This window comes from Struthio camelus, chromosome 21, assembly GCF_040807025.1.
Source record: "Struthio camelus isolate bStrCam1 chromosome 21, bStrCam1.hap1, whole genome shotgun sequence".
NCBI lineage: Eukaryota > Metazoa > Chordata > Aves > Struthioniformes > Struthionidae > Struthio > Struthio camelus.
Genome location: NC_090962.1, coordinates 7139943 through 7167463, shown reverse-complemented (window position 1 = coordinate 7167463; position 27521 = coordinate 7139943). Strand labels below are relative to the sequence as shown.

Sequence of the window (27521 nt, the reverse complement as noted above, 5' to 3'; positions counted from 1 at the left end):
CCTCCGGCTTGAACGCAACGTGCTGAGAACGCGTGTTTCTTAGGGCCCCATCCAGCTGCCGCGCTCGTGCCCGAAGAACAGGCTGTAACCCGGCTCGGTGTCCCTCTCCTGCCCTAGGCCGAGGGGCGCCAGAGGCGCGCGGCAGGCTCCGGAGAGGCACCGCCGCGCGCCCGTTAGCGACCGTTAACGGCCGTTAACGGCCGTGAGGGGGGGGGGGGAGGGGGCGCGTCGCGGCTGGCGCGCGGCACCTGGCAGCGCCCGCAGAACCTTCCAGAGAGGCGGCGGCGGCGTGTGGCGGGCGCCCGGGCAGCCCCGGCGAGCGGGCTCCGAGGTGAGTGAGCAGAAAAGGGACTTTTTTTGTTGGCCCCCCCCTCCCCGGGGAGGTGGTGGCGGGGTGGGGGTTAGACCAAAAAAAGAGGGGAAAAAAAAAAAAAAGCGTTTCTTTCTTTTTTACTGTGGTGCGGCGTGTGCCGCCTCGGGGGCCGTTTCGCGGCGCGGCCCGGGCGGGCTGCGGGGCCGCTTCGCGCGGCGTTTCGTTCGTGAGCTTAGCAGAACAAGTCGAGGAGGGCCGAAGACGGGTTTACGGCGGCGAGTGGACGAGAAGAAACGCAGCCATTAACAACGCGAGGGCGTGCAGTGAGGGAGGAGGGCACGAGGCTGTAAATTAAGGGCTAATTTGGCCCAGAGTTGCACGCGCGGACTGAGCAGACAGCGTCTTGAGGGTCTGCGGCGTGCGGCAGTCATGCAGAACCTCAGTGCAGTCCTGGGGTTTGTCAGGCCCCCCCCCCCCCCTTTTACTTACTGTAAAGTTAGCGAGGCCCTAGGGTCACTGCGTAACGCAGAGATGAACCTGGACCTGGAAATTGTGACCGGTTCGGTCACCCAAGTCCAAGAACAGCTCAAACTGGGACAGACGCAGAAGGATGCTGAGAATGACCCCATAGGACGAGGACGCTGGGGAAGTCCTGCGAGAGGCGGCTAAGCAAGCCGGTGCTGTTTAGCCTAGCAGTTGCATTCTCTAATCGGGGAGTAAACGCCAAGGGTGGAAGAGAAACGCTTAAGCAAAAAAAGCACCGCTGGCTCGGGCACAAGTGAGCGTGAACGGCTGTGACTAAATCTAGCCGGAAGGTAGAAAGCGGCTTTTGCTCTTGGGGAGGGAAGGCAACGCAGAAACAGCTTTACCGGAAGGGTGGGTGTGTTTCATTCAGGTGGGGCATGCTAAGTGCTCGTTATCAGCTTGGGAAGGGGTATGAGCGGTATCACAAAACAGCGTGATTGCCTGGGATAGCAGCAGGTGAGGCTGCCGACCCACAAGTTACCGCACCTAAAACGTGACGTATCCTTCAGGCAAAAGGGTGGAGACAAGGCAGGAGAGGTGGCCTAAAAACTTTAGAGAGAGGAGTTTTTTGCTGAAGGTTTTTTGGTGAAAGTTCATTGTCCGCAGTTGGGATGGTTTTAATTTCCTTTCGTTTTAAGCTTCACATCTGAAGTCCTTGGTAATCAGCCCGCCCCTTTTACGTGTAAGGGTCTACTGGCTGAGTTAATCCAGATATGCGTTCATGACGGAAAGAACAAGTGGAAATGAATCAAATTCTAAGTATCTGGAAGTGGAGGATTTATGTTTCTGAAGGTCTGTCTGTGATTTCAAGGGAAGGAGATTTTCTCTGATCTGTGGAATCTACTTGAACCCGTCAGAGAGACTGAAATTCTGACTTTCCAATTGCTGTTCTGTTGGGTCCTCATGAGGTGGGGGTGGGGGGGTAGTTTGTTTTTTCACAAACAGCAGGATCCTTGACCTTGGATACATAGAAAGCCCAACCTGTTAATTGTCGTCCTGTATGTTGACATTTCTAAAGTGAGGGCTGATTCTCTTTTCTGCATGGCTGGGCTTTCACAGGTTCTTTTCTGTAATTGACAAATGCAGAATTTGTTGGGACAGGCTAAAAAGATTAAAATCACCGCGTCAAGTGCTGTAATGGGGCGATTCTTGAAAGCGTAAGTTGTAAACTAGTCAGCTGCATTTCTGTTCAGTTTTTCCAAGTTAGCATCGTTCCTTTTGAAGTAATTTTCTTTGTGGTGAATGGAAGGAGTACAAAACTGGGATTTGGGACACTTGACCTGTGCAACTGATTATATTTGTTGTCCTTGACACCTGCTATATGGATCCCCTTTCTTTTTACCTATATGTAAGTAGGTTTCAGCACTTTTGAAGAGCGTTACAGTCTCTAACAAACGCTTTGAAAGTTTGCACAAAGAACTGTATGCATGTGACGGACAGTTGTTAGATCGACCCGTAATGGTTATCCTGATGCAGTGCTAAATAAGTATCTGTGCCAATCTGTTAAAAAATACATAACTCGCCTAGTACGCTTAATGTGGCTTAAGAGTTTGGTGTGCATCCTCTGATTTTTATGATCCAGTCTTTTGAAGTTTGACATCTACCTGAACAACGTTGCTTGGCTCTTCTTAGCAATTTTCATACCCTGAAAATATGTAGGGGTAAGGTGGGGGGTTGCTGTTTCTTGTTCTTTGAGAAGGGCCCAGGATTCCTTTAATAGCAAGGACACTTTTGTTGCAAAGTCGCTACCTCGTTTTTGCTACCTCGGTGTGGGAGCGGTGAAGTTTGAAATGCATGGTGTCACTAAATTAGTGACCACATCGGAACTACTCTAGTCTCCGTTGCTTCCAGACAAGTTAAGCCCTGTGTCAAGGCGAGGTCATTTGCTGATCCTGAGAAGCCAGTTAAATATTATTCTTAGACCACAAGGAATTTCCACTTACTGTAAAGCTGTCAGGCCGTCTTTTTCCTCCTCCCCCCCACTCCACTGGGACAGGGACTTTGTTCTGTGTGAGTGTTGTGACACCATAATGTTTTTCTGAGGGGCACTGTGATGATACAGGTTACTAATAAGTTTCTTAGGAGAGTTTCTCCTGGAGCTAAAGCAGGTGAGCTGTATGGAATAGCTGTGATGTCCTTTGCCAGACTGAAAAGTATCATGAAACATGAGAGGGAATACCTTACTGTTTACAGGAAGCATTCTCATCAGTTAGCAGAGCCTTTAGTATTCATCCGTAATGCACTGTTAAGGTTTTCAGAACGAGCACTGATGTGATGAGGTTGAGGTTTTGAAAAAACGCGTAGTCCCAGTAGGTCAGTAACTTGGCTTGAGCAGGCATCATTAAGGCCTGCACTGATGGTGACCTCTGCTGGAAATCTCTACATACCAACTCACCGTCTCATAGAGGCAGAGGGTGCCAACAGGTGGATATAAAAGTGTTGGTTCTTAAAATCCAAGATTAAGTATAAAGGAGACTACTAGCTACTCAGCAGAGCAATAAAAGCATGACAGGTTTGGTTTGTGCACTGCTTTCGGATGGTATATCTAGTCACTGAGAAGGCCATCAGATATACTCTGTGTTGCCCCAAAGAGTGCTGGCAGCAGTCCTGAGCACGGCGAGAAAATAAAGCCTGTCAAAAATACACTTTCTTGGGCAGTGTTTCCAGGAGTCCGCCTGACTTGGAGTTCCAGTGTATCGGATCGGGAGGAAGGTAGTGTTGAGTGTGTTACCTAGGCGGTAGCAGCTGTACTCTTGCTACTGCTCGCACAGTAGGGGTGACTTAAGGGTGTTCTGGGATTTGAGGGGAGAAATCCATATAGGGTCTTTCCAGTTACTGCCTGTGTTGCTGCAGTTCCTGCTCTGTCTTTTGGAATGCTTGAAGTATGTCCACTGTGTTTCTTTGGAGGGTTCCTCTTGAGCTGTAGAAAGGAGCTAGAGAAATACCCATTTCTAAGATACCAGTTGGTCCAGTAAAACCAGTAGGAAGTGCATGACAGCCCCCCTGCAAAGCCACCCAAAATGGATCAGGGTTCCGCTATAGGCTACTAGAGCCTTAGGGAGTGATGCGTTCTTGGAAGAGTGACAGGGTGCACAGGAGGTGGGGGTGCAGGGTGGGTGCCTTAGGTGCGGCCTTAGGAAGGCCGTTACGTTTGGACACCGTAACGGACGAACCTTGCTGACTGTAGAACTTTTTATTTTTGCTCCTGAGGACAGGGCCTGTCAAAGTTCAGAACATAAATAATTATTCTCCCTCCAGTGCAAGGGCTCTCGCTCTGTGCTTGGCCCTCTGTCCAGCCCCTGCTCCATTCGGCAGGGTCAGGGAGAAGGGGATAGGGGGTGGTGTCTTTGGCTGTCATGAGTCCGCTGGGGAGGGATGAGAGGAAGGGGGTCTTGGGGCTGGGTTCAGAGCAAGGTTAGCCAAATAGTGGATAAATTAAGTAAGAGAAACAGACAGCTCGGCTTGCAGTGAACTTTTCACCCGGCTAACCTGTTCCTCACCCTGTTCTGCACAGGTGGAGTACAACTCAAGTAGAGCACAACCATTGCTCTCCCTGTCTTGTTTTTTGCCGTGGCATAAAGCAGGGCCAAGGGGAGAGCAGCAACTGAAAGGGGTTTAAATTTGCTGTTTTGAGCCCAGAAAATGTTATAGGTCTCATTACCCTTTTAAGAGCACTGAAGGCTAACACCGCTAGTGGCAGAGCGGTTATTCACTCCGGTGTAGAACCAGGACCAATAATTTCTGGTTACAGAGGATTGGGAAGAAATTACGTGCTGGAAAGGACAAGGAACAAATGACAGCGACCAAACAGGATCGATTAGAGCTTCTTTGTGGGAAGGGAAGATGCAAGGCTGGTGGGAATTCAGTGAATTCTGATGTTTATATTTCTCTGATTCTTCTTTGGCATTTGCAGTGCTAGTAAATACAAATAATTGCTGACAGATGTTGTAAGAGCATTGCATTATGCTAACCGTTAAGCCTAATTTTTTTCCTCAGTTAATAATATATATTATTAACTATACACGGCAGAGTTTGGCTCTTGCTCACATCACCTATATGTAAATCATGGGCTTTGCTCCAGAGGTACGATATGGAACTGCGTGCAATTTGTTCTTTTGACACTTTCCCAAATACTCACTGCTTTGTCTCCCTCTCCCCTCTCCCAAGAAAGCCCTAAGCAAATTAAAGTTACTGTGTTTTTCAGTAATTGCTCCAGCCACATCAGCGCCTAGTAGTGAGTAAGTGACCTGAAGGTTTCGGGATGCTTTCTTAAACGACTTTCGCGTTTTGGGATGTGACAGGTTTGTTGGAGAATAACATCCGATGGAGAACTTCAACCTAGCTGATAGGTTAAAGCTACTGTTTTGAAATTCAGACTCTTGGGTTCTCTTCTGATCTTGGCTTCTCACTCGTTGTAGGTAAGGGAGGGCTGGTAACCAGTAGAAACTGCTAGTTAGTGCATAGTATTTCCAGGAGTGCAGTCCTTTATTTTTGTGTGCGCGCCTGGTTTCCCTACAAGAGGCATCCTTGCAGAGGCTTTAAGAGACTTTTACTGGTAGTATGCTTTCAGCTGGTAAATGCCAGGAGCTCTGTGTATAAAATGCAAAGAGCATTGTATAAACCTAGAGATAATCTCTGACTTTAGGGAGCTGTGAGCCTTCCTGGAGAAGTGAGTATTTTCAGCTTTGCCTGCTGCTGTGCTCAGTGCAAACTGATGATTTCCATCCCACGTTTTGGACCTGGCAAAGCAGTCAAGTTTCTCTCGCGCTACATGCGAATTTCACTCAATTCGCATGCAGCCGCTCTGCCAGCTTTACAGGAGGTGATTGGCTACAAAGCAGTACTGACAGCATCTTGCTTGGTGTCCCAGATTCCTGGGCGTTCAGGAGCTCAGACTGACGTTACTATAGCGTTGAGTTGTGCATCCAGTCAGCTCTGGTGTTGCAGTAGAACGGTGGGGAGCCATTGCCCTTACCTGCCCTAGTTCCCTAAGTGCAAATGGTATGTTGTGCATCTCTTGGTTACAGCAGAGTCTTGCTATGTGATTTGTAAGTGTCAGGCCATGTCTCTTGTAGAGCTTACTTTTATCATTTAGAGTTCGCTCGCGCCCGTTGTACCAGAGGGCAAGAATGCAATTTTTTCTTTCTTAACGTTCCGGTATTTTGCCTGCCTGGTAAGAAACAAACACAGGTTGGATTATAGTAGCTTATTATTTCTGTTGACGCATCGGGACCACAGGTCTACCAATCAAGGGGAGTGGGGGTGTATTAGAAAACGGCACAGTTGAGCTCCTGAGTCTGCTGGCCTGATTGCTGATGGTACGGGTTGTTATCATGCAGTTATCTTCTGATGTAGTTGTTAAAAACGGTAGTTGAAACTGGCATAAGGCAGCACTGCTCTCTGCTGCCCCTTCCCCTGCAATTACAGGAGCGTTTTGGTCCATTTGGTGAACCCAGTCAGAGAACCAGTTCTGTTCAAGCCTACTTTTTGTTTGCTTCTTTTGGGGGTGTTGATTTTTTTGTTTGATTTTGGTTTTGTTCCCTCAGGATGGTTCTGGTCGACTAGTTTTACAATCTGCAGTTTCTCGAGTGCCTATGCCACCACTGGGGCTGGGGACGGAGCAGGGACAATTTCAGTGGTCACTGAGCAAGCAAAACCATTCTTCTTCTACCAGGTTAAGCAGATTCTGAGGCCTCTAAGGTGACATGGTCATTTTCATAAAGATGGCTTCATTTGTCTGATGTGCCAGAGTGTATATTCTCCACAAAAGTCGCTCCCCTTAAGACAGTGTTAGTGAAATTTACCAGGCCTGTTTGGCCATTCACCTTGTGGCTGCGAACCCTTGTGTCTGGGTAGGGCTTGTTCCTTGTACTGTATATTCTACTTCCCCTTGAGTGACATCATTCAAATGATGAGTCTCTGAGAGATGATTCATACTAAAAAAGATCTAATAATTGTTACCAGTTATTCAAATCAGTGTTACTGATTTCCCGCATCCTCCCACTGGTCCCTTGAGCTCCCCCACCCACTCATTTTTTTATAATAATTCCCAGGCTTTCTGGCTCTACGTTCAGTGTACCCTCCTCTGTGTTACTGTACTAAGGTATGAGTGTCTAGCTGTCTCCAGAGTAACATTTAGGGCTTGGCTGCAGTGGCTCGTGTAGGCAGACACAAGCTGGAATTGAAGTAGCTGGGTAGATTGACTGGTGGTGGTCTCGGTAAAGCCACAGACCGCTTTCACAGCACGTCTTTTCCACTCTGCTGTGGTGGTGGTGTTGACAGTCTCTGAGGTAGCTAGTTCAAAGCTAGATGACTCATGTCCCTGCAGGCTACAGTGTTGGGGTGCACAGGACTAAGAAACTGGATTCTCTAGGAGCTCTGCAAAGAATTATGCTAGTTATATGCCACATACTAGCAAAGACTTGCCACAACCGTTCCAGTTTGTAATTATGGTTGTTTCTTCTCTTTTGCAAGTCCTTGTGCAGCATGCAGGTATCTTTTAACTCATGATGCTTGTTTCTCCATCACCACGAATTGAAATCTATATTGTGTCATGATTCATATTGTCAATGTAAACGGTAAGCTGCTGTTGAGAGCAGCTGTATATTTTCTTCAAAGGGCTCCTTGATCTGGCCCCCCCTACCTGGCATGTTCTTCTGTCTTCGAATTCCTACGCTTTCCTCCTTGATCTTTTCTTCCTAGTCCCTTCTGTATCTGTGTTCTGACTTCTTCCGCCTTCCTCACTCGTTCTCTCAGTGTTTTCTTGTGCGTGGCAAGAACACACTTTATGTTGTCCAGAACTAGATGGATCTAGAGTTCATACATCCCAGAGCTGGAAAAGGGTAAAGCTCGATCAGTTCAGGCTGCCTCTGATGAAATATTTCACAACACGTTGACTTTAGGGCATCTCTGAAGTCCTGAAGTCAATTTTTAGAGGTATTTGCAGCCACGTTTAGACTCTCTTATGCAAAGCCTGAAAGAAATGGAAAACCGTAGACATACAGACTTACGTATGTACAGAGTTTTCTCCCCTAAGTAATAAAAAGGAGGTTCACCCTTCCTGTTTATTAGGCTGGAGGGGGAGGGGAGTTAATAAGTCTGACTTGGGGGTGGAAGGTGGGGGGGGGTCTTGGCTCGTTGAAATTTGTGCTGTCAGAAATCCTTATTGCAGGAACTGAACAGCCACTTTTGTTGGAACTAATGTGCTCGCTCTGGCTGAGAGGGTTGGGACGGCAACAGTTGAACGCAAGAGCATTTCCCTCGATATTTGAGATGAGTTGTTAATTTCACAGACCGTGACAAGGGGAATGGATGGATGTATACTCCAGAAGCAGAGAGCAGTGTGACAAGGTCTTAGTTAGTAATAGGACATGGAGGACCTCTTCAGATGACTAATAAAAGTTCAGTACTTCTCCTTATACCCTAATTTTTTAAAGGGAAGAAACCTCTTGCTATTATGGGTTTTCCTACAGAGGGAAGGAGAGAATAGGGTATAACATTAAAGAAAGGGATCTAAAACATAATCCATCTCTGGCACAGGATTGTTTTCCCTCCCCCCCCCCCCCCCCAGCCATGTCTGTAGTTTACAGCCCTCCTTGCAGAGGGAGGACTCAGTTAACTTGAAGTGTTTGTCCATTAAAACTTGATGGTGTGTGTGCTGTCAGGAAGAAAAAAATCACTGACCGCATCACAGAGGATTTAGAAGCCTTACACATTCACTTAAAGGACTGCAGCATAAAGAACTTTGGTTTTATTTTGATTAGTTTGAAGCCAGGCAAATAAGTAAGCCTTTTAGCTATGTTTCTGCACTCTGTTAACTCTTCCCCAAAATAAGCATACAGCTGTTCTGGAGAAAACTACTTTACGTAGCGACCCTCTCTTGTGTTGGATTGTATTCGGTGTGCTGTTCGGGGGTGAAAAGTCCTGTGTGCCATGTGTTGGCCTAGCAGAATGAGCTCACACGAAAAGAGCAGTATAACTACCCCCTTTCTTCCTTGAACTTTGAGTTACTCTGGAAAAGTAAGTAATAGGAATTTATGGCTGTTCTTGTGAATGTAGTAAAGCTGGCACCACAACCCCTACTTTGTCAGCAGTAGGACAGTTGAGGGGAAGAAAAGCTTGGTGTAACCTTTGGTATGTTATTTATTATCACTTTGCAGCCCCCTGGAAAAGGAACTTTAGAAAATTCTGAGCCGATGGTAAGGGTGAACACTGAGAAAACCAGGAATCAGCAAATCCATTGTGTTGTGCTGACAGAAAGATACTGTTACAACACACTTTAGCTGCCAACTTGCTGCAGTCACTCAATCCATCATGGTGGGCTGTTGGATCACAAGCCAGTGAAACTCAGCCTGGCGTGTTATTTTAGTCTTACATGGACTGTGAGATAAACGGGGCATGAACCAGCCCCCTGGCAGGGGGTCGACCCCTAGCGCCCTCATTAAAGTGCCAATCAAAAAGAGTAATGGAACAGGGACTGGAAAGCTGGCTTCTTCAGCCCGTTCCTGCTCGCGGTCTGAGCAACTTTCACAAGCCAAGGGAAACATTTTTCCTCTGAGTAGGGGCTAGGTTTTCATTAATACCTCCTTTCTCCTTGGGTCTGTGAGAGCAAACGCTGAAACTCTTCTGTGTGTCTTGCTTGTGGCGGGAACCAGTTCCCAACTGCTACCTCTTCAGCGCAGGTAGTGGGAAGAAGTGTTGATGAATGCAACCCGGAAAGGATGTAGAGACTTGTTGCTGTGGAATATGCAGGCACTGTACCGTGTGTGAGTTGATCGTTGGCTGGTTAGTGGCACGGTTTCTGTTGCAAATGGCTGGTATTTCAGCATTTGTGAGTGAAAGATGCAAAGGAGACCACCTTTTCCCCTCTAGCAGTCAGATTACTGATGTGATTCTTGAACGCTTGCTTTTGTGTGCAAAGTGAGCAAGCAGATTCTTACGCTTTGCATAGATTCTTTCAAACTTCCGCCAGACCCCACAAAAAACAGATCCTGCAATAATACCGTAATCTTAGAGTGAATACATAGCTAAGGCTCAGGCACTCACATAGTACTAAGCTGCTTCTCGTGGACAGTTAACTTTTCAAGTAGGCACATAACCTCTACTTGTACAGTGGATGCTTGTTTTTGAACTTCTGAGTGCGTCCAACACTGCTGATGCTATGAGAATTTCTGTGCCTTCTCTGATGCCTTACAGGTTTCTGGTGCAGAAACCTAACTTTTAGACAAGCTAACTTTTAGACAAGCTGAGAGCATGGGGAGTATTTGGATTCCCAAACGGATGGATGGTTGATATGCTAGATTTTTCTTTTATTTGGTAAAATTTTGAGAGCGCTGCAGTATTCAGGGGATCCTTTTGCCTGTGCTTTCAGCGTGCAGAAACAATTGTTCTGTAGCTCCTATACACAATCCTTGTCCTTTGGGTGACCTATCCATTTATCCAAAATGTAAACGCACATGAAAGCTGTTTACTTCTCTCATGGCCTTTTAGTACTTTTGAGTCAGACCAGAATAGGCCTGAGGTGCAAGGTTATTCTTATCCAGAGAGAGAACTGTTTGTGCTGGGTACATTGCTTGGGCAATAGTTTGTCAGTTACCAAAAAAACCCTTGTGATACTGGAGTCCAGTTGTATTAAGACAACATAGCTGTATAACAGGCCATTAATAGAACTGATATAGTGCAGTAGGCATGCATCTCTTATGTAACAGCATTTAGCTCCAAGTTTATTTTTATTTCTATACTAGAATGTGCTGTATTTCCACTGAGGAAAACAGCAAAAAAAAAAAAAAAAAAGCTTTTTTTTTTTTTTTCAATGTTTGTCAGTGGTTAATGAGGAACTTTTTTTTTTTTTTTCTGGCAAGCTGCTTTCATATGACTAACACTGCAGTCTATTGTATCTATGAGACGTGCAAACCCAGTCACAGTGCAAGGACCCAGCATTATGTATGACACATCTGGTGCTGTTTTTACTCACGTGCTCCCACTTCAGAAAAATCTGATGATGGAGCAGCTAGGAAAGGAATACAACTCAGTCTTCGAGAAATTGGTCTGCATCCGCTTTAAGGAAACTACGTAACTCCATGGTATTATTGAGGCAGATGATGGCTTTGCACTGTCATGATTCCTTTTTTAAGACCGTCAGCGTATTGGGCCACTACCATACACTGAAGCTAACCAAGCCGTAGTAAACTTGGACTGATGATATTACAAGTGGGGAATTGGAAGTGTTTTGGCCTTAGCCCCACTCTTGATAAAACTAAGTATCATAATGTGTACTGATTAAGGGTCTGCCATGGAGCCTGAATTTTACATAAGCCTGGACTGGAATCTTGGCATGGTCTGTTTTTTCCAGAGAGTAAGGCTCTGTGTTTCCTCTTTATAACAATTATGCTTTTAAGAATAAAGAAGCTGGGAGTATAGCTATCACTTTTCAAGATGATAAGGTTTTTATTTCTTTTTTTAATGTGTATATATCGCTATATGGGGGGGAGGGTGTATATATGTATGCATACACATATCCCCTCCCCTTCCCATATGTGAGAAACCAAGTTATGTAACGGGAATTGGAGCAACTGTTGCGAGTAAAATTGGGGGAGTGGGGGAAGGGGGTTGTGTTGTTTTGTTTTGTTTTGTTTTTCATCTTTGCAGCTGCCTGTAACCTGAAGAGAACTTGTTCCTAAAAACCTGCTTTTTATCCCTAGGTACCAGAAGTGAAATCATTGTGATTAGCAACTAGAGGAATGTTCTACAAGAGGAGAAACAGCGCAAACAAGGTTATTCCTAGAGGAGTCATCGTCTGGTGCCTTGCACAATGTAGGAAACAGGTCAGCGCTAAACTCTGCCTGCAGCTTTCGTCTGTGAAATTAGAGAGACGCAGAGAGGCAGAGCGAAGGCAGAGCGAGAGTGAGAAGGAGCGTGTGCGCTTGCCTAGGGTCCTAGAAAGTCTATTAATGAGAAAAAAAGATAGATAGATATAAATGCAGTTGAAGAAATGGGATAGCAAATAGATTGAAATCTCATTGTTACAGGGAAGTGTTGCAGTTAGTTAGATTTCTATTTTGAGAAGCAGGACTTCTAGCCGCTTACGTTCGCGCCACAAAAAAACATAAGCATTACACTTTTTTGAAGAACAGACTTCACTACTCGAGTTGTTCAGATAGCGTCTAGTTGATTTATTGGAAAATGTGATGAAAAGAGTAGTAGGAGAGGAAGTATGTTGTCCACATCCTGTGTGCTGTTGACCTCATTTCAGGCATCTCTCATTTTCTATGATGTCCTGTTTCATTGCCTATACTTAATTTGAAAATGGCTAGGTTTAAGTAAGTAGATAACAAATTGTTGTTCAATAATGACTGTAATGAAACCTCTGTTTCCGCTTGATCTTAGCATAGTACATGCAGAATGTAATGCCTGTGCCAAAAAAAAAAAAAAAAAAGGTAAAAGTTAGCAAGGCCTTTTTTTCTGGTTTAGTCTGCCATTTCAGAAAACTGTTGGTGTCTCTTCTTCCAGAGATGACAAACAGGCAGACATGGTAGCTGCACCTCCCAGCTGTACTGTTGGAGCACCTGCTGAGCACCTGAGGACTTCCTCCAGCAATTACATTTGGTTGCAAAGCATGAATTGGTGAGTGGTGTGGCATTTTTGCCTAGTTCAGGGTCCATAGTATGCATGCGTGCTTTTGCAGTACGAGCCTGGTTACCAGCTTTCTCCTACTGTCCTAGTAGCCCTCTCACATTCCTGTGATCTACAAGTCTGTCATAGCGCTTTAAAAAAAAAAAAGTAAGGCCTAAGGCTGAAAACAGCAGTAGTTGTTACTACTTAAACATGGGGGTTGGGGGGGGGGGGCTGTGTAAGGAAAACTTAGAATACTTACTTACTTAATAAAAGCTGAACGCGCTGCATGGACAAGCATGGTGATCATGCAGTCTAAAGTAGCAACTGTCTGGTTTTGATTACTTTTTGTCAGATATGGTGGTGGGGGGGTAAAATTAGGTTGCCTTTTTTTTTTTTTTTTTCTTTTCCTTCTTTTACCGAACTATATTAATGCCTAAATTACCATTTACTGGAGGTTTTACTTGGGCAGGTGACCTGTATTCTGTTGAGTTACTGCAGCACAAAAGTGTTTATCAGTCATCCTTGCTGTTCATTGAGGTGGGTAAGCAAGATGTCTGGATTGTAATTAATTATAATTAAATAAATTTAATCTCTTCCTCAAACATGTCACTAGCTTAGCATGGAGATTTCCCACTGTTAGATGACTTTGTCTCAAACACAGCAATCTGAGTGTCCACGTGAGTGAAATGCAGTGTAAGCCTAGGTCTGATCTGTCATGCCAACGTAAATTCTAAGGGACTTGTGCATCTCATACTTCAAACATCAGATTGTGTGGTGAAAGAGCAGCGTGATGTCTGTTCTCCTACCCGAAGGTGGTTGTAGGACTTCAGCTTGACTAGTTCTGTATCCTTGACAGTTGGTCTCTTAATGGTTTTGTAAGCATGGCCATGGGATGGAGAGTATAGAATCAATTTTTTTTTTTGTTTCATGTCTTCAGCTCCGCCAAGAAAGGGAAGGTAGTCTGGGTGAACAAAGAACGCGTAGGACTAAGTGGGTAAAATCCAAGCAGACAGCCAGCAGCAGCATATTATTTTTTTAACATAACATATTGCAGCACGGGCTATAGGGTTTTTAATACAACCTAAGGGTCACAATGGGTTATTTCCATCTTTATTAGCATGCTGTTGTTCTGAACACATAGAGATGAACGGCTACTTAGAAAAGGCATTGACAACTTCATGTAAAGTTTAGCAAATGAGCATGACATAGCATGAACTGTATTGGCCGTGTTCTAAAAATACTGTGCCTGGGGAAGAATCTGTGTTACTGTCTCTAATCAGCAAATACCCCCCCACCCCTATTTCTGAAATGTCAGGTCTTCCACTTTTGTTATTGCAGCATTCCTACTGCTTCCAGTGAAATCAGGCTGAGAGTTCACAATCCAAAGAACTTTGCATAATTTGGTAAATGGAACTGTAGGTTATCATGGCTGGTTACAGCTTGTGTTTGAGTTCTTAAGAATTTGAGTGAAAGTTGGAGACATTCACTCTCCACATCCTCTGAAAGCTATTTTTGCGTATGGCTCTTGGAATCTGAAAGTTATATTTACTCGCTTAGTAATAACGCTAGGAGTGCCAATAACAATAGGAAGTCCACAGTAAGAGCTCTGAAACGATATAAAAATAGTTGGGTTACAGCAACAAATAACATCATTTGAACTTCCAAAGAAAAAAAAAAAACCCAAAGTTCTAACTCGGTTTGTTCTGGAATGCTAAACGAGACAATATGCTTCTTGCTGCTCTGTCTGTAGATCTCTCTCCCTTGTAATCAGTGGCATGTGTGCACAGATTAAAAGTAAAGCTTCACTGTGTCTACTGTGAGTAAGGACCTGTACCCGGGAGGAGCACAGGATCCGTCCTAGAATAGTAACATACCTGGAAAGTCTAAAGCCAGTTACAGTGCTTGGCACTGATGTTACTGCTAGGCTAGTGGGCTACAGTCTTTCGAGGTTTAAATGCTGTTTTACTTAGTGATTCTCACCAGCCAAAGAACAAGTTTTATGAACTCTTTCCAAAAGGAATAAAGGAATATGCACGTTAATCCATAATCCACTGTGGCTCCCCCAGTTCAGGGAACGCAAAGGGTGCAGTGGCAAACTTCTTTTCAGGTGTTTGCAACTCAGCTCCTGCTTACTCAACTGTTGCAAAATGTAAGTAAGCACGCAAGCCATTATCCTCTAACTAACTTCTCAACACAGACGTGAACCATTCTTTTTCTCCCTCCCAGTCTACCTTACCAGCTTTTTACTGCAATAAAAAAGAACTTTACCAGAGAGAGTAGCAGCAAGCCTTAGTGGCCGAGTCCAACTGGACAGGCATGTTAAAGCACTGTTGAGCCAATACGCTTGTCGAATTCTACGTTTTTTACTTAAAAATTATACAGAAAAATATACAAAAGTAATGCATTAAATCAGTTTCATTTGCATAATGGACCTTTATGGATTTTTGATTTCCAGTCGCAGACCATACACACACATCCACCGATAATCATATTTTCTCCTTACACAGTATCCTCTTACCTTTCACATTACAGGCGTTAAAAATCGTTTTACTCTAGCCTTCAGTTTAAAAATACTCTTGTATGCCTTTATGAAAGGATATGAAAAGGTAAACTAATGTGAAAGTAAGTCTGTAGAGGACTTCTTATTTTGAGTCAGAAGTTTACAAAATAACACTTTAAGAAGGTCTCCCGAAATCTGTAAAAGATCATTCACCAGTTTTGGGCAGATCGTGTGCTCACACCTCACACTTCAGCCTTGCACAGCAGATGCCATATTGCATGCAGGCATTCAGCACAGTTGCTGAACCATCACCAGAGAGCAAACATTGCAACAAGAGCAAAAAAAAAAAAAAAAAAAAAAAAAACACACACCTCATCTGCAGGGTATTCCCTCTGTTCGTTACATATATATAAAATATATACATAAAACCCTTACAGTTCCATTAGTTTCCCTGGCTTCTGTGAATAAACGTATAATAAAACGCTCATTCCTCAAGCTCTACTTTGTTAAAGGCAATAAGACAAATACTGATTTGATCTATAACATTTGAAGTGTGTTGTTTTAATTATTTCAAAAAGTCTAACTTTGAGGAGGTTTTCATTAGGACACATAATGCAGTTTATATAGATATATAATTTTTTTCCCCCCTCCCAGGCGTCTCCAGTCCAAGCCAAAGCCAGCAGCTTTCCACAGTAACCAGCCAACTATATACACTTACTGACTCAGAACAGAGGGAAAAACTGCAGTTAAAGACTTCAGTTTCCAAGGTTGTTCACTTGCATTGTTTTCAAAACAACTTGGAAGCAGGGGCTTCCAGACGTGCAGACTTTGCAAAGTTTGAGTTCTGTAATCAGAACAGAATCAGCTTGTTTTCTAATACTTTGACAATGTAATTGAATTAGTGAGCCCTCACTGCAATACTTAACAAAACAATACACTTCTTTTATTAAAAAGGAGGAGAAAATTTGCGTGGAACACTAGGTACACATGCATTCACCTCTACCACTAATTAGGAAAAAAAGAAACCCAAAAAACCAAACAGTGCACCCTTATCACAGTGCTGAGCAGAGCTACACACAGCTGCAATTAAATCAGTTTTCTCTTTCTTTTAAACTTTATCTACATTCCTGTACTGTGAAAAGGAGAGAGAGAGAGAGAGACACTATGGATAGTTTCAGTTAGTGCAATAAGACTCAGTATAGCTTCTTTGATTTCTTTACACAGTAAACAGACTTCTATATATACCAACACCCTGGTCTGTACTTCCTTATTTACATCAAGCACTGTTTTACATATATACAGGTTAGCAAAATACAGGCCTTCTCCCAGAACCAAATGCATTTCAACTATATTTTTGTTATATAACTAATGCTTAAAAAAAAAAAAAAACCCCAGCCCAGCACACTTGTTTTCTCACTCACAATGATTCCATTTAGTAAATACTGAAATTGTCTTTATTTCCTTCCAGTGTAGTACTTTCTGTAGTTACAGAATACCATCAGCTCCAGACTGATACTTGCACTTCACTCGGGCAGTCAGGAAGACGGTTCAAGAGTCCAGGTTCAAGAGTCCAGCTCTAATTGCTCTTGATTTTCACTGAGTCTTAACATAAGCTGTTGTTCATAATAAAGGCTCTTTGCATAGTTTATTTCTTGAGATAGCTTTACTGCAAGAACTTCAGATTTCACATGGACCTGCAAAAAGAAATGTTTATTTTGTTAATGTAGCACTACTGTTGTCTAAAGCAGAACATAGTTTCTATTACGCCATTAATTGAAAGGATTGGACTGGCTATGTTTGAAGGCTCCTGTAACAACTAGAAATGGTTAGTGGCGATTTCTTAGCCTCTCGGTGCTGAGGCTGAAGTACGGAAGTGAGATCATGATGCAGGTAACTTATAGATTAGGTATTTTAGGAAGAGAGCAGAAACATCTTGCACTATTTGAAGTTACTTCCTTTGCTTCCCTTCGTACCTTTCATCTGGCTTGTCTGTTTGGAATGTAAACTGACTTGGGTCAGGGGTGAGCTTGTAACCTTGTCTGTAAAATAGACCCCTGAGCAACTACTGTAACGAAGCAAAAAAAAAAAAAAAAAAAAAAAACCACACACCCCAAAACAAACCACACACAAACACTGTGATAGGTTTAGCTTTAGCAGTGAGAGTTCTGATCAACTTTTACACTTTTATATGCATGACATAAGCACTTTGCCTTATATTTATTCTAGTTTTCTGTTCTCCTCACATACATACCACTTTTTACTGCAGAAATATCTAAGCCTGAAAAGACTACTTAAGTTCAGTGTAGGCATTGTAAAATTAAAAGCCCTTTTCAGGTAAAGAAATATTTTTCCTGTTTTAACTTCTGCCTTCAAGAAGATGATGGATTTTTCCTTTAGCTTTCTTATGAGTTTAAGGAGCAAGTTCTTCTGTCACCTAAATCTTTTTGGCAGCCCGAGTTAACGCCGCTGGGAGAACAAAGTTTTCATTGTTACGCGGCACAGGAAACCAAACACTAATGAGTACAAACACTTTTAGAACCAGTACATGCATTAAGGGGGGAAAAAAACACCTCTGTGTGAATAAAGCCATAGGTGCTAGATCCTTACCATTGGTTTTTGTTGTGATGGGCCGGGCATCGCTACACCGCTGCTTGTATTAACAGCTTTCTTCGTCAACTGTACATACACTTTCCCATGATCTTTTGAAACAAGGCAGTGGTAGAGATCGTCATACTTGACTTCCAGGAAGATGGCGTCACGGTCTGTGTAGTCACCGCTCTTCAGGAAATAAACAGCTTTAGATGAAATGAGAACACAATAGCTGTCTATGTTCTCCACTGCTATGAAGCTGGAGGGGGAAAAAAACACCATTTGAAGATAGAAGACCGTAACAAATGTCTTAACCCGTTTTGTTTCAGAGGACCTTTAGAAGTTTTTCTGAAAAGTTAATGGCATTATATGTACAATTCATTTGTATTTACTCTTAAACTTACTTATAAAAAAAGAGAGCTGATGAGTACCCCTTCACTCAGTTAAAAAAAAAGATGCTGTAAATCAAATATTAGCACTAAACGCCTAGCTTGTAGCTTCTGACCTAAAAAGGGCATACAAAAGCATCCTTTAACAAGGCTTTAGGAAGCGTAATTTCCTTGCATTTGAACATTGCAAGCCCTAATATTGTAGTTTAAGTGTAACTTTGGTTCCATTGCTGATTATGTGCGTGGCATGCAGATATTTATGGCCACAGCATTATCCTTCTATAATACGTTATATACCTACTGTGCTTCCATGTTGCCACATAACCTCCCTCCCCTTTAAAAGCAAAGAACAAGTTTAACCTGCTGCTTGGATCAGTAGCTGGAAAAGAGAAATTAGCTGTTTAACACGGGAGGTGAAAGGTTAAGCAGCAAGCAGGTTTCCCCCAAGAGATTAGTCCGAGTGATGAATAGGGGAGGTAGAAAGGGTGAATTAAGACGATTGAGACTTGTGATATCCAAAAAAGGCTGATGTGTAAAAATAGCAGGAATGCAAAAGTGAAATAGATACTTTACACACAAATGCTTCTCTTCTTCTCCACTTCTGATTTACTACTAAAATCATTCTCATTAGTGGGGTTTTAAAATACTGAAATTTAGAACATTAAATTCGGGTTTATAACTCAGAGCGCTAAAAAGAATAATTATGTTCTGTCAGCAGTTCACAAGGGTATAAACATATCTGTAAGAATAAGATTCTCCTGCTCTCAGGTAGGTTCAAATTTTTACTATTTTTTGAACTGTTGTTTTTACATGTCTCTCCACTGTTGCACTAATACACTATGCAAAATACTCCACTAGTTACCAATACTGAGTTACCATTTCCAACACTACAGTCAGCTCTTACCATTTAAGTAATACTTTGCACAAATGACTCCAAGCTACACCGGAACAAACACTTAGCAATAAATGGAATTTTTACAATTTGACAAATGCTCTGGCTTCCATAAACTTGAACGAGATATCACTCATCCAAGTTAATAACTAAAACGTTCATTTAAGTGCTGAGAAGAGCACAGCTATTCAAAAAAAGCCCTACAACGTTGTACTTTACCCAGCTCTAATCTTGGGTGAAAATGCATAATATGGAATTGAACTGGAGGAATAGGGTAGTGAAGCGTGTTCCTTTATGTCAAAAGAAACAGCCAAACATCTAAATTTCAGCATAAGCAAAACCTAGGTGGGTAGACGTTAACAGTTGACGCTAACTGGAAAAAGCAATTGTCCCTCAGTTTTCCTTCAGAGTTCAAACGTTTAGGTAAGGCTTTTGAAATTAATTAATTAGGATGGAGAGTTGCATTTTTTTTTTTTTAAGAGGTGCCATAGAAGTCTTCATTTTAAAACACAGCAGCATTATGGCCTGCAGATTAGTCTCTCTCCTTAGAGCACGCAGATGAAGAACAAGCATAGCATTTTACAAAGATCAACTACTGTGATGGTGGATTCTGGCCTTGACTCAAGTTAGAGACTTCCACTAGAAGCAGGAGCAGAGGGAACCTGCTGGCACGTCGTCCACCTTCACTTCTTTTCCAGCAAGGAAAGAACATTAAAAGAAGGCGATTATCACAAATTCCTAACGCAGAATCACTGTTTTATGCAATTGTCACAGCCAAGTTAAGAAATTCCAGAGGGTTTTATATACCTTCAGAAGGAGAACAGCTGTTTTCCTGATGTATGGTATTGGCAGTCTTAAGGCCCTCTTCATGGAAGCAGAGCACCAAAAGCTACTCTTTTTAAGTAAGTTCAGTGGAAATAACAGGGAAATTAGACCATAGTGGTGGTGGTTTTGTTTGTTTGTTGGTTTGTTTGTTTTTTAAGACGATCAGATTGTATCTCTGATTTTTCATACCGGGTTGTCAGTGGTGTCATGTGCGTTTTGAGAAATGGAAACAGAAGACAGTGATTTTATGGTGAAGCACAGAAACATTAGCTAATTTGTAGGTCGGGCTCTACATTTTGTTATAAGTTTGAGTCATGCATCGTTACCCATTCTCTCTTGCCAACTCTTACTTCTCTGTGCCTAGTACTCAAAACGCGTATTTAACCTTTTAAGATACTACTTTAAGATATTACTTTCTTTTCTTTTTAAACCCCATACTTTTGTACTATTAAAAAAAATCTCAAATTAATAAAAGAAAATGAAAAATTAAATGAAACATGATCCAGTAGAACAAAGCAGAAGCAACCAGATCTCTGGAGAATTTGTGGGTTTTTAACAACATCAGGAAGTAATTACACAATATTTTCCAGAAGTGAAACAGTGAGCCTAACTGGAAAAAAATGTGGAAACATTTAGTTAGAACAGTAGAGCAAGGTATTAAACCCCCTTTTATGGATTTAACTCTGAAGGAAAATATGCAAATAATCAGGTCTTTAAATGTGTTTTTGATTATGATACTAGGATAAAAGTCAGAGGCATAATTTTGTACTTATTTTCCATGACAAGAAACACTGTTTTCTTGGTGAATGATGTTCCTAATGGTGAAAGTCAATAGTAAATGAACAGTCTGACTCTTAATGACAAGAGCCCACCAATCTGCTTACAGGGTACACTTGCGAAAAGTCGATGCTAAAATTTTTTGCCACAAATTGGCCTCTTCCAGTTATCCCCACTTAAAGCCAGGCTACGTCCACATGACAAGCATGAAGTCTCTCAAATGAGATGGAAATAGGAGAAGAAGGGTGTAAGACCACAGGACGGCAAGGAAGTGGCACACTACAAACTCTTCCTAACAGGCTGCTGCAAGTAACATCCACACTAGCACCAGGCTTTCAGTGCCTGATCGTTGCCACTGGGGGAGTTAAGACAGCCTGCTGGCTTTGTGACTCCCTCCGAGAGCTTCACCACCATGTTTCACTTTCTTTTTTTTTTTCTTTTTCTCTTTTTCTTTTTTTTTTTTTTTTGAGGCACTGAAAACAATTTTAACTACTTTGCCTTGGAAGATGCTCTGAGGGATAACAGATCCAAAAAACACAGCTTCTTACCCTCGCCCCTGAAAACAGCTGTTCGGGTAACAGTGGTACAGAGAGACCAGTGTAAGTAATGGATTATGCCGTAAGACCCTAATCCAACAAACTCATGTATTCTGTAGAAACGTACAGATACTTTCCTGGGCATTAACTCCATACACATTTTTTCATACTCTTTAAAACTGACCCCTGATTACATTATATGCTGTTTTCACTTGCTTTCGTGCACACTTAACCAACACACTCAAGCATAGATGCCCCATCAGTTTTGCACATACAACCCATTCAAGTTATTCAGTACTCACTCTTCTTCCCCCCCCCCCCCCAAAAAAAAAAAAAATTAAATGTATTTTGCAGGGTTTTTTTTTTCAGTCTTCAACTGTGAACAACCTTAGCTCAGGAATAGCATGTACCACAGGCACCCAAGCTAGCTTTTCTCACATGTAAACCAGGGCCACCTCAGAGCGCACAAGTGGTCGTCAGTGCCTATTCGCATACTGTTCCCGTGGAGCAGCTACCAACTTTCTTAGGCCTTCAGCTGTGAGAGATAGTGAGAAGACAGTAGAGACAGAGAAGAGATGCAAGTTGTGGGTGTAAATTAGTGCATTAAAGAAGAAAGAGAGCATATCAAAAGGTACTTGTGTTATCTAAGCACAAGGAGGGCAAGCCATACTAACCATGTTAAATGGACTGAGGTTTCTTCTGTAAAGACAGAGTGGGGGCTGGGCTCATTAAAGTGTAGGAGTCAGAAACCAAAAGCTCTGACTCTTCCACAGACTGCCTGCCTTGCCCTTAGAGACAAGTGACCTACAGGAGCCCCATGGCACCTGCAATTGTGTTTGTATACACAGTCAGTGGACAAGCCATGGGCAGGAGTCATCAGGTGCTCATGCTGTGCTGCTAATGAATATCAAGAATAAACAAATGAAGACAGTGTGTGAGTGGGAGATAATTTAGTCTCTCTTTCCCAAAGACACAAAAATAACATGGTAGCAAATGAAGCTACTTAGTGATTGTATAAGTCAGTACTTACAATTCATCTTGGATGTTGTCAGTCAGTTTAAACAGCTGTTCTTGTCCTTCCGCTTGACTCTCTAAGTAGCGGGGCAAGAGTCCTTGAGGTCCTCTACAGCAGCGTGGCTTTCTCACTCTCTCAGCTTGTGTCCTACATACAAAATAGATGCAAAAAAATTACTTACTGCAACAGTAGTGCTTTTTCTTCCACTTAAACCTGTCAGCGCACAAAGTTGTATTTATTCTGAAACACGAGGAGTGACCATGCTTTTGAAATACAAGGCGCCTTTATTAATACTCACTGCACATGGATTCTGTAATAGGAAGACATACTGTCAGTTCATACAGTTTTACATTTCAAAGAGACATTTCTCAGTTTTATTCTACAGTTAAGAAGTACTATGGTAAATAAACATGGCAAAGCAACCTAAAGCCAGTAGTCTGCAGGTTTTCAGATATATACGCGTTAATAGAGTTCTGTTGATTTGACTGTTTCTTCTTGCTTCGCTACAGCAAACGGAGTGCACTGACCTAGACAGAGCTCGCACTGATGGACAGAGTGTCAGTAGTTTGGAAATTAAGGGGCTACGGAAATAAGAAAGCTCAGCCAAGGTTAAGACAAAAGAAAAATCCACAGTTAGAGCCGCCAGAGCAGGTTTAACATACTTTACGTTTCTTGAGCTTCTACAAAAACAAGCAGACAAACACCACCCCAAAAACCCCAACGCGCACATAGCCTAAGAGGCATCAGAAGTTGATACTGGCCATAGTGCTAAAGAACTGCAGGCTAGGTTCCTCCTTTAGCAGTATTTTGTTAAAAAACAACATTGTGAATTCCTTTAAACCTTTGGAACGCCCTACCCCTGAAGAATTGTTACAGGCTGCCTAGCCCTGCTTTATTCTCTGCCCTTTCCCAATAGCATCACTCTGGGACTGCTGCATGCTTTTTCCTATCTCTTTCAGGCTATTGCTATTGTTAATTTTTCAAACCAAACACACTCTGATTAGCAACACACTACTTGCAGTCTTGATGCTTTGTAAAGACCCTGTACAATGAACTCACTTTTATCCTTTTCTGATCAAAAGACTGGGGAAAAAAACCAACCACGTTACAATGCATTTTCTTTTTAAACTGCTCGGCAATAGCACACTAGAGCGCTTGCCTTCTAAGCTTTGCTTTCCGCAGATGTTTTCTCTGGAGCCTTGTTTCTGTGGTACCTTTCCCTGTCAGCAGCCCTGTGTGAGACTTGCAGCAAATGTACCCTTTTACAATTTGGTTTCCTTTGAGTCTTTGACATCCCTGCTTTCTAGTCATGACACTTTTTTTGCCCCTTCCCTTCTTGGCTGCAGTAAACACTGTTTGAAGAGAATATTTTACATGTCATACATGACTTCAGTCGGTCTGCTCTCTTACGGAGTGACTGAACTCAGTGTGTTTTGATATCATTGCTCTGTTTTGTGTCAACAATGTATTTTGTAAACAAGGTACAGAAGCCAAAGATACAGGCTTTACAGCTCAGCAGACAAACATCAACTGATTTATAGATATCATATATTATGACCATCTGATAAATTCGGCTTTTGTTCATGAGATTATTATATCACTGACCCGTTTAACTAGAGTTACAACGGCTCAGAAGAAGCACTTATCACAGATCCGTTTTGGAAAGGAACTTAGGAGAGACAGACAGCTGTTGACTTCAGTGACTGCACTTTAGCTGAACTATGGTTATACTAAAAGTCAGTTTGTCAGCAAGAGGGGCGAAACGCAAAGTGGAAATTCTCCAAATAAAAGAATGTGAGACAGCAGGGGCTTAAGAAGCCATAACAAACATAATCATTAATATTGCCAGTAAAATGTAATCAATCAAATTTTCAGTTTTACCTCTGTTGGCAGTTGTTCTTACTGCTTTTAACATTAGCTACAGACAGTGGTATGGACAAGACAAAAAAAAAAAGACCGCATAAAATTCCAAGCTGGTGTAAGCCCATTTTGCTAGTTTCCAGCTTGTGTATATATATATATATATATATATACACACACACACATATACATATATATATACATATACATATATATACACACATATACACATACACACACACACACCCCTATCCCTTAACCAGACCTTTGTCTTAATGAATACTATGCTATGTCAAGTACTGTCCATGTGCTGCTGTAACATTTCTCTAGGATTAAGCATCATGTGTCTCCCACAGACCGCAAAAATGACCATTTCAAATTTGGGGTATTTCAGCAGAAATAATGGTCTCAGAAACACTGTGGAGTTTTCCTTTACAAACTAGTTCAAGCCAACGTGTTTGGACACCTCTTAAAAAGGGGGGCAGTTGTGTTAATTCTTACACTAGAGAGGAGACTATTTCCTTTGGTTTTAGACAGCACAGCTGTAAGCAAGCTGTTCACAAACTTACGGTGTTACGCATTCTAGCTAAAAAAGCTACTAAGAAATTTAGATTTCCTGCATAGAGGTATTCTTCCATTAGTCGCATTCATCTGAATCAGAGTAATCTAAACACTAAGTAAATAGATGACTTGCACAACCTATATATGATTTAAAATTATTTCACTGAACAACAGCTGTATGTAGGGGTTAGAACCTCAGCTCTGCTTCAGTCTCTGCTACTGTCTAGTATTAAAGCGTTGGAGCAAACCACCTCTTCTGTCCCTTAGATTTTCTAGGCACAAGCAAGGTTCGGCTATACCTGGCACTGTTGCACAAAGTACTGTTACACTTAGGAACCTTTTTTACCAAGCAGTAACAAAAGCAAGCATTTGTTTTCATGAAATGTGAAGTGTTAAAGTCCTAGGGAAATTAAAAGGTTCCAGCCAGTGTTATATTCAGATCTTGCTGCTTGTCCTACTTCCCTCAACTTTTAAAAGCAGCCTAACTGCAAGATCTCGCTTGTCCCAGAAGCCTCCACTAGCTGTTAAACTTCTCTACAGCACCTGTAACTTACATCAACAAGTTCAAAGAGTGACTGAAACGTACTGTACAGTTTCTAACTAGCTACAGGCCAGTCGTCAGCTTTTCACTTGAACACTTTTCTACTATGCATTCAGGAACGTTAGATAATGGAGCATTCAGCAATTCATACTGGAACCAGCTGTATAATGGTTTTTTTTTTATTAATAATCTTTCAGATAAGCATTCAACTGTGCTATTTCATCTGTAGTACCATGAGAAGAGGCATCTGAAGCACAGCAAGCAAGACTACTGCAAAAAAAAAAAAAAAGAAAGAAAGAAAGAAAGAAAGAAAGAAAGAATAGGGCTTTTAATCAGACCTCTTTTGTAGAAACCAGGACATCAGAGAGCAGTGCCTGATTTCTAATGTCTGGCTTAGAAGCAGGTCAGAGAGACTAAACAAGAGTACTATAGATTTCTGGAAGAGTTGGCACTTTGTGACCTATGAGTTAGTTTGTTTTTTACCACAGAAGTTAGTACAGTGCTTCCTGCCGCATTGCTCCTCTGTGCTAAAACATTCAACCTAGTGATAGAAGACAATTCTCATCTTGGCAATACAAAGGTCAGCTGCTTTTCAATAAAGTGCCACTAGCGCTAGCATGAATTGCAGTGATCCTCTTAGTCCATCAGCCCTTGGCAAACTGGTCTGTTTGGTCTGGACAGCTAACAACATTCCACACGACTTGATTTTTTTTTAATCTACAAATTCGTTCTACTGTCTCAAGTTACATTCTGTAAATAATAAGCAACACTGATGAAATGCAAAAAGCTGAAAATTGGTAAAGCAGAATGAACGGTGGTGTGCCCACATCTGTGTTACATTAAACACGCACTCAACAGATTTGCTGATTCTTTTTTAATAAGCACACAAAGGCAATACAAGACAGAAATGCCCTCATGTCTACTAGTCACAGCAGGGAAGAGTGCTGCTGAATGGAGACACAAAGAGATTGGAAACGGTGTCAGAAGGTTGAGGCACACAGTACAGTTCTTCACTGTTCAGACAAAGCTGAACGCTGGAGAATCTTATTTCAGATGGCTGTATGCGCATTAAGAACTGAAATGCTTACATTACTATAACAGTGTTAATTGGCTGGCTTTTGCTGAACGATTCATGGAATTCATGTTGACTAGTTTTAAGTTAAAAGCTCTGTGATCAAACAGATCACTGACCCAATAACGTAAGGAAGGTGTTCAGGTATGTACTAGCGATAATTATTTATCGACTTAGAAAAACGCTCTACGCCAGGAGACGTCACAGGTTTCGCTAAGTCATCTTTTAAACCATTATTCTGAACTACATGTTTACCATTTGTACTAACAGGTACGTAGATGTAATTCTTGCTAGGTGAACGTAAGTATTTGTGTTTACAGTGTTTTTGAAAAATAACCGTTACTCGTCATTTAAACGTCTCCTGGATCTAAAAATTTTCCTTGAAGTGTACCTAGAGTGCTTTGTTACAAAGTCTTAACTAGATCAGATAATTGTCTGTGAAAACAAAACATCACTTCTCAGATTACACACAGATTTCAAGTTAGGGTGTTTTTGCTACTGCATCTTCCGGTTTCCTCAGTGTCAAAACCAACATTCTTATTCAGAAGACAACAACTTAAGGAACTTAAGCAACTTCTCCAAAGATCGAAGAAGCAAGAGAAGACCCTGACTGACACAGCCATCAAAATTTCTCCTTTACGATCTGTATCTGCAGAATTCCTAATCTGCGTTCTTGGTAAGAAAGCAGCGCTGGCAGCTACAAACCAATTAAAAAAGCCAACTGCTCGTTCCACGAGGAACCGAACCAGTGCAATCCAGCTTCCTGTGGTTTTTATATTTCTTGGTCAATTACATTCAGCATTTAAGAAAATAAAGGCTCCAGTTGAGGCTTTTCTTAAGGTCTCTCCGGTGTAGATTCAGTGGTATCTAATAGTCTGAAAAGCTGCAATAACTTTTCCCTGAGTTGGGACACTTTCATGGGTCTTTTTCCTACACAGGCACCCGTTCTTATGAAGTTGCAGAAACTTACCATCGTTTGTTTCTGTTGCGTTTGGTTAAAACTGATTAACGTATTCTGAAGTTTTTGGAATGGGAACGGCCAATGGAAACAGCATGATTGCATAGGACTATTTTCCATGGTTTTTACGTAGAGTTTTAAAGACTTTTCAGCGTAAATAATAATAATAAAAAAAAAATCTTTGGATTGACCTTCTGTCAGCTTTCAGACTCTCATAGCCTATCAGCACTGCCCAACAAACAAGATAAAACACAAGATGAGTTAAAGTGATTCCACAGACCACTTACCACAGCCCTCAAGAGGTAAGTTTGGAAATAAGACTGACATAGCAGCATTTAGGTACTACTGCTGGACTGGTTCCTTGGGTATTACCTATCAGGCTTTCAATGCAATTTGCATTAGCATATTCCTACTGGGGACCTCCAAATTTCAGAATATCCCGCTTTGGCATGACAGAAGACGTGGTATAACCTGCACACAGATTTTGACCCATAATCAGAGAGAGGACACCCAAAACCCAGCACAAACAATAGCTCTTAGCAAGGAGAAGCAATT

At 42.1% G+C, this 27521-nt stretch overlaps 1 protein-coding gene and 1 long non-coding RNA gene across 6 annotated transcripts in view; one reads left to right on the top strand and one right to left on the bottom strand.

The window, feature by feature from the left end:
• The first annotated feature begins 223 nt into the window (after positions 1 to 223).
• On the top strand, positions 224 to 13268 carry LOC138061784 (uncharacterized). Its single transcript, XR_011135692.1, has 3 exons — positions 224 to 331; positions 11539 to 11661; positions 12347 to 13268. It is a non-coding gene; the product is annotated as an uncharacterized lncRNA (long non-coding RNA).
• A 1527-nt stretch (positions 13269 to 14795) lies between these two features.
• VPS13D (vacuolar protein sorting 13 homolog D) overlaps positions 14796 to 27521 on the bottom strand; it is a 119164-nt gene continuing 106438 nt past the window's right edge. For all 5 annotated transcript variants that reach the window (XM_068915586.1, XM_068915585.1, XM_068915588.1 and 2 more), the window contains 3 exons: positions 21990 to 22121; positions 17559 to 17799; positions 14796 to 16645 (listed from right to left, as the gene is read on the bottom strand). In XM_068915586.1, coding sequence (XP_068771687.1) covers positions 16514 to 16645; positions 17559 to 17799; positions 21990 to 22121 — 505 coding nt within the window. In that variant the 3' untranslated portion in view covers positions 14796 to 16513. The remainder of the gene's footprint in view (positions 16646 to 17558; positions 17800 to 21989; positions 22122 to 27521) is intronic.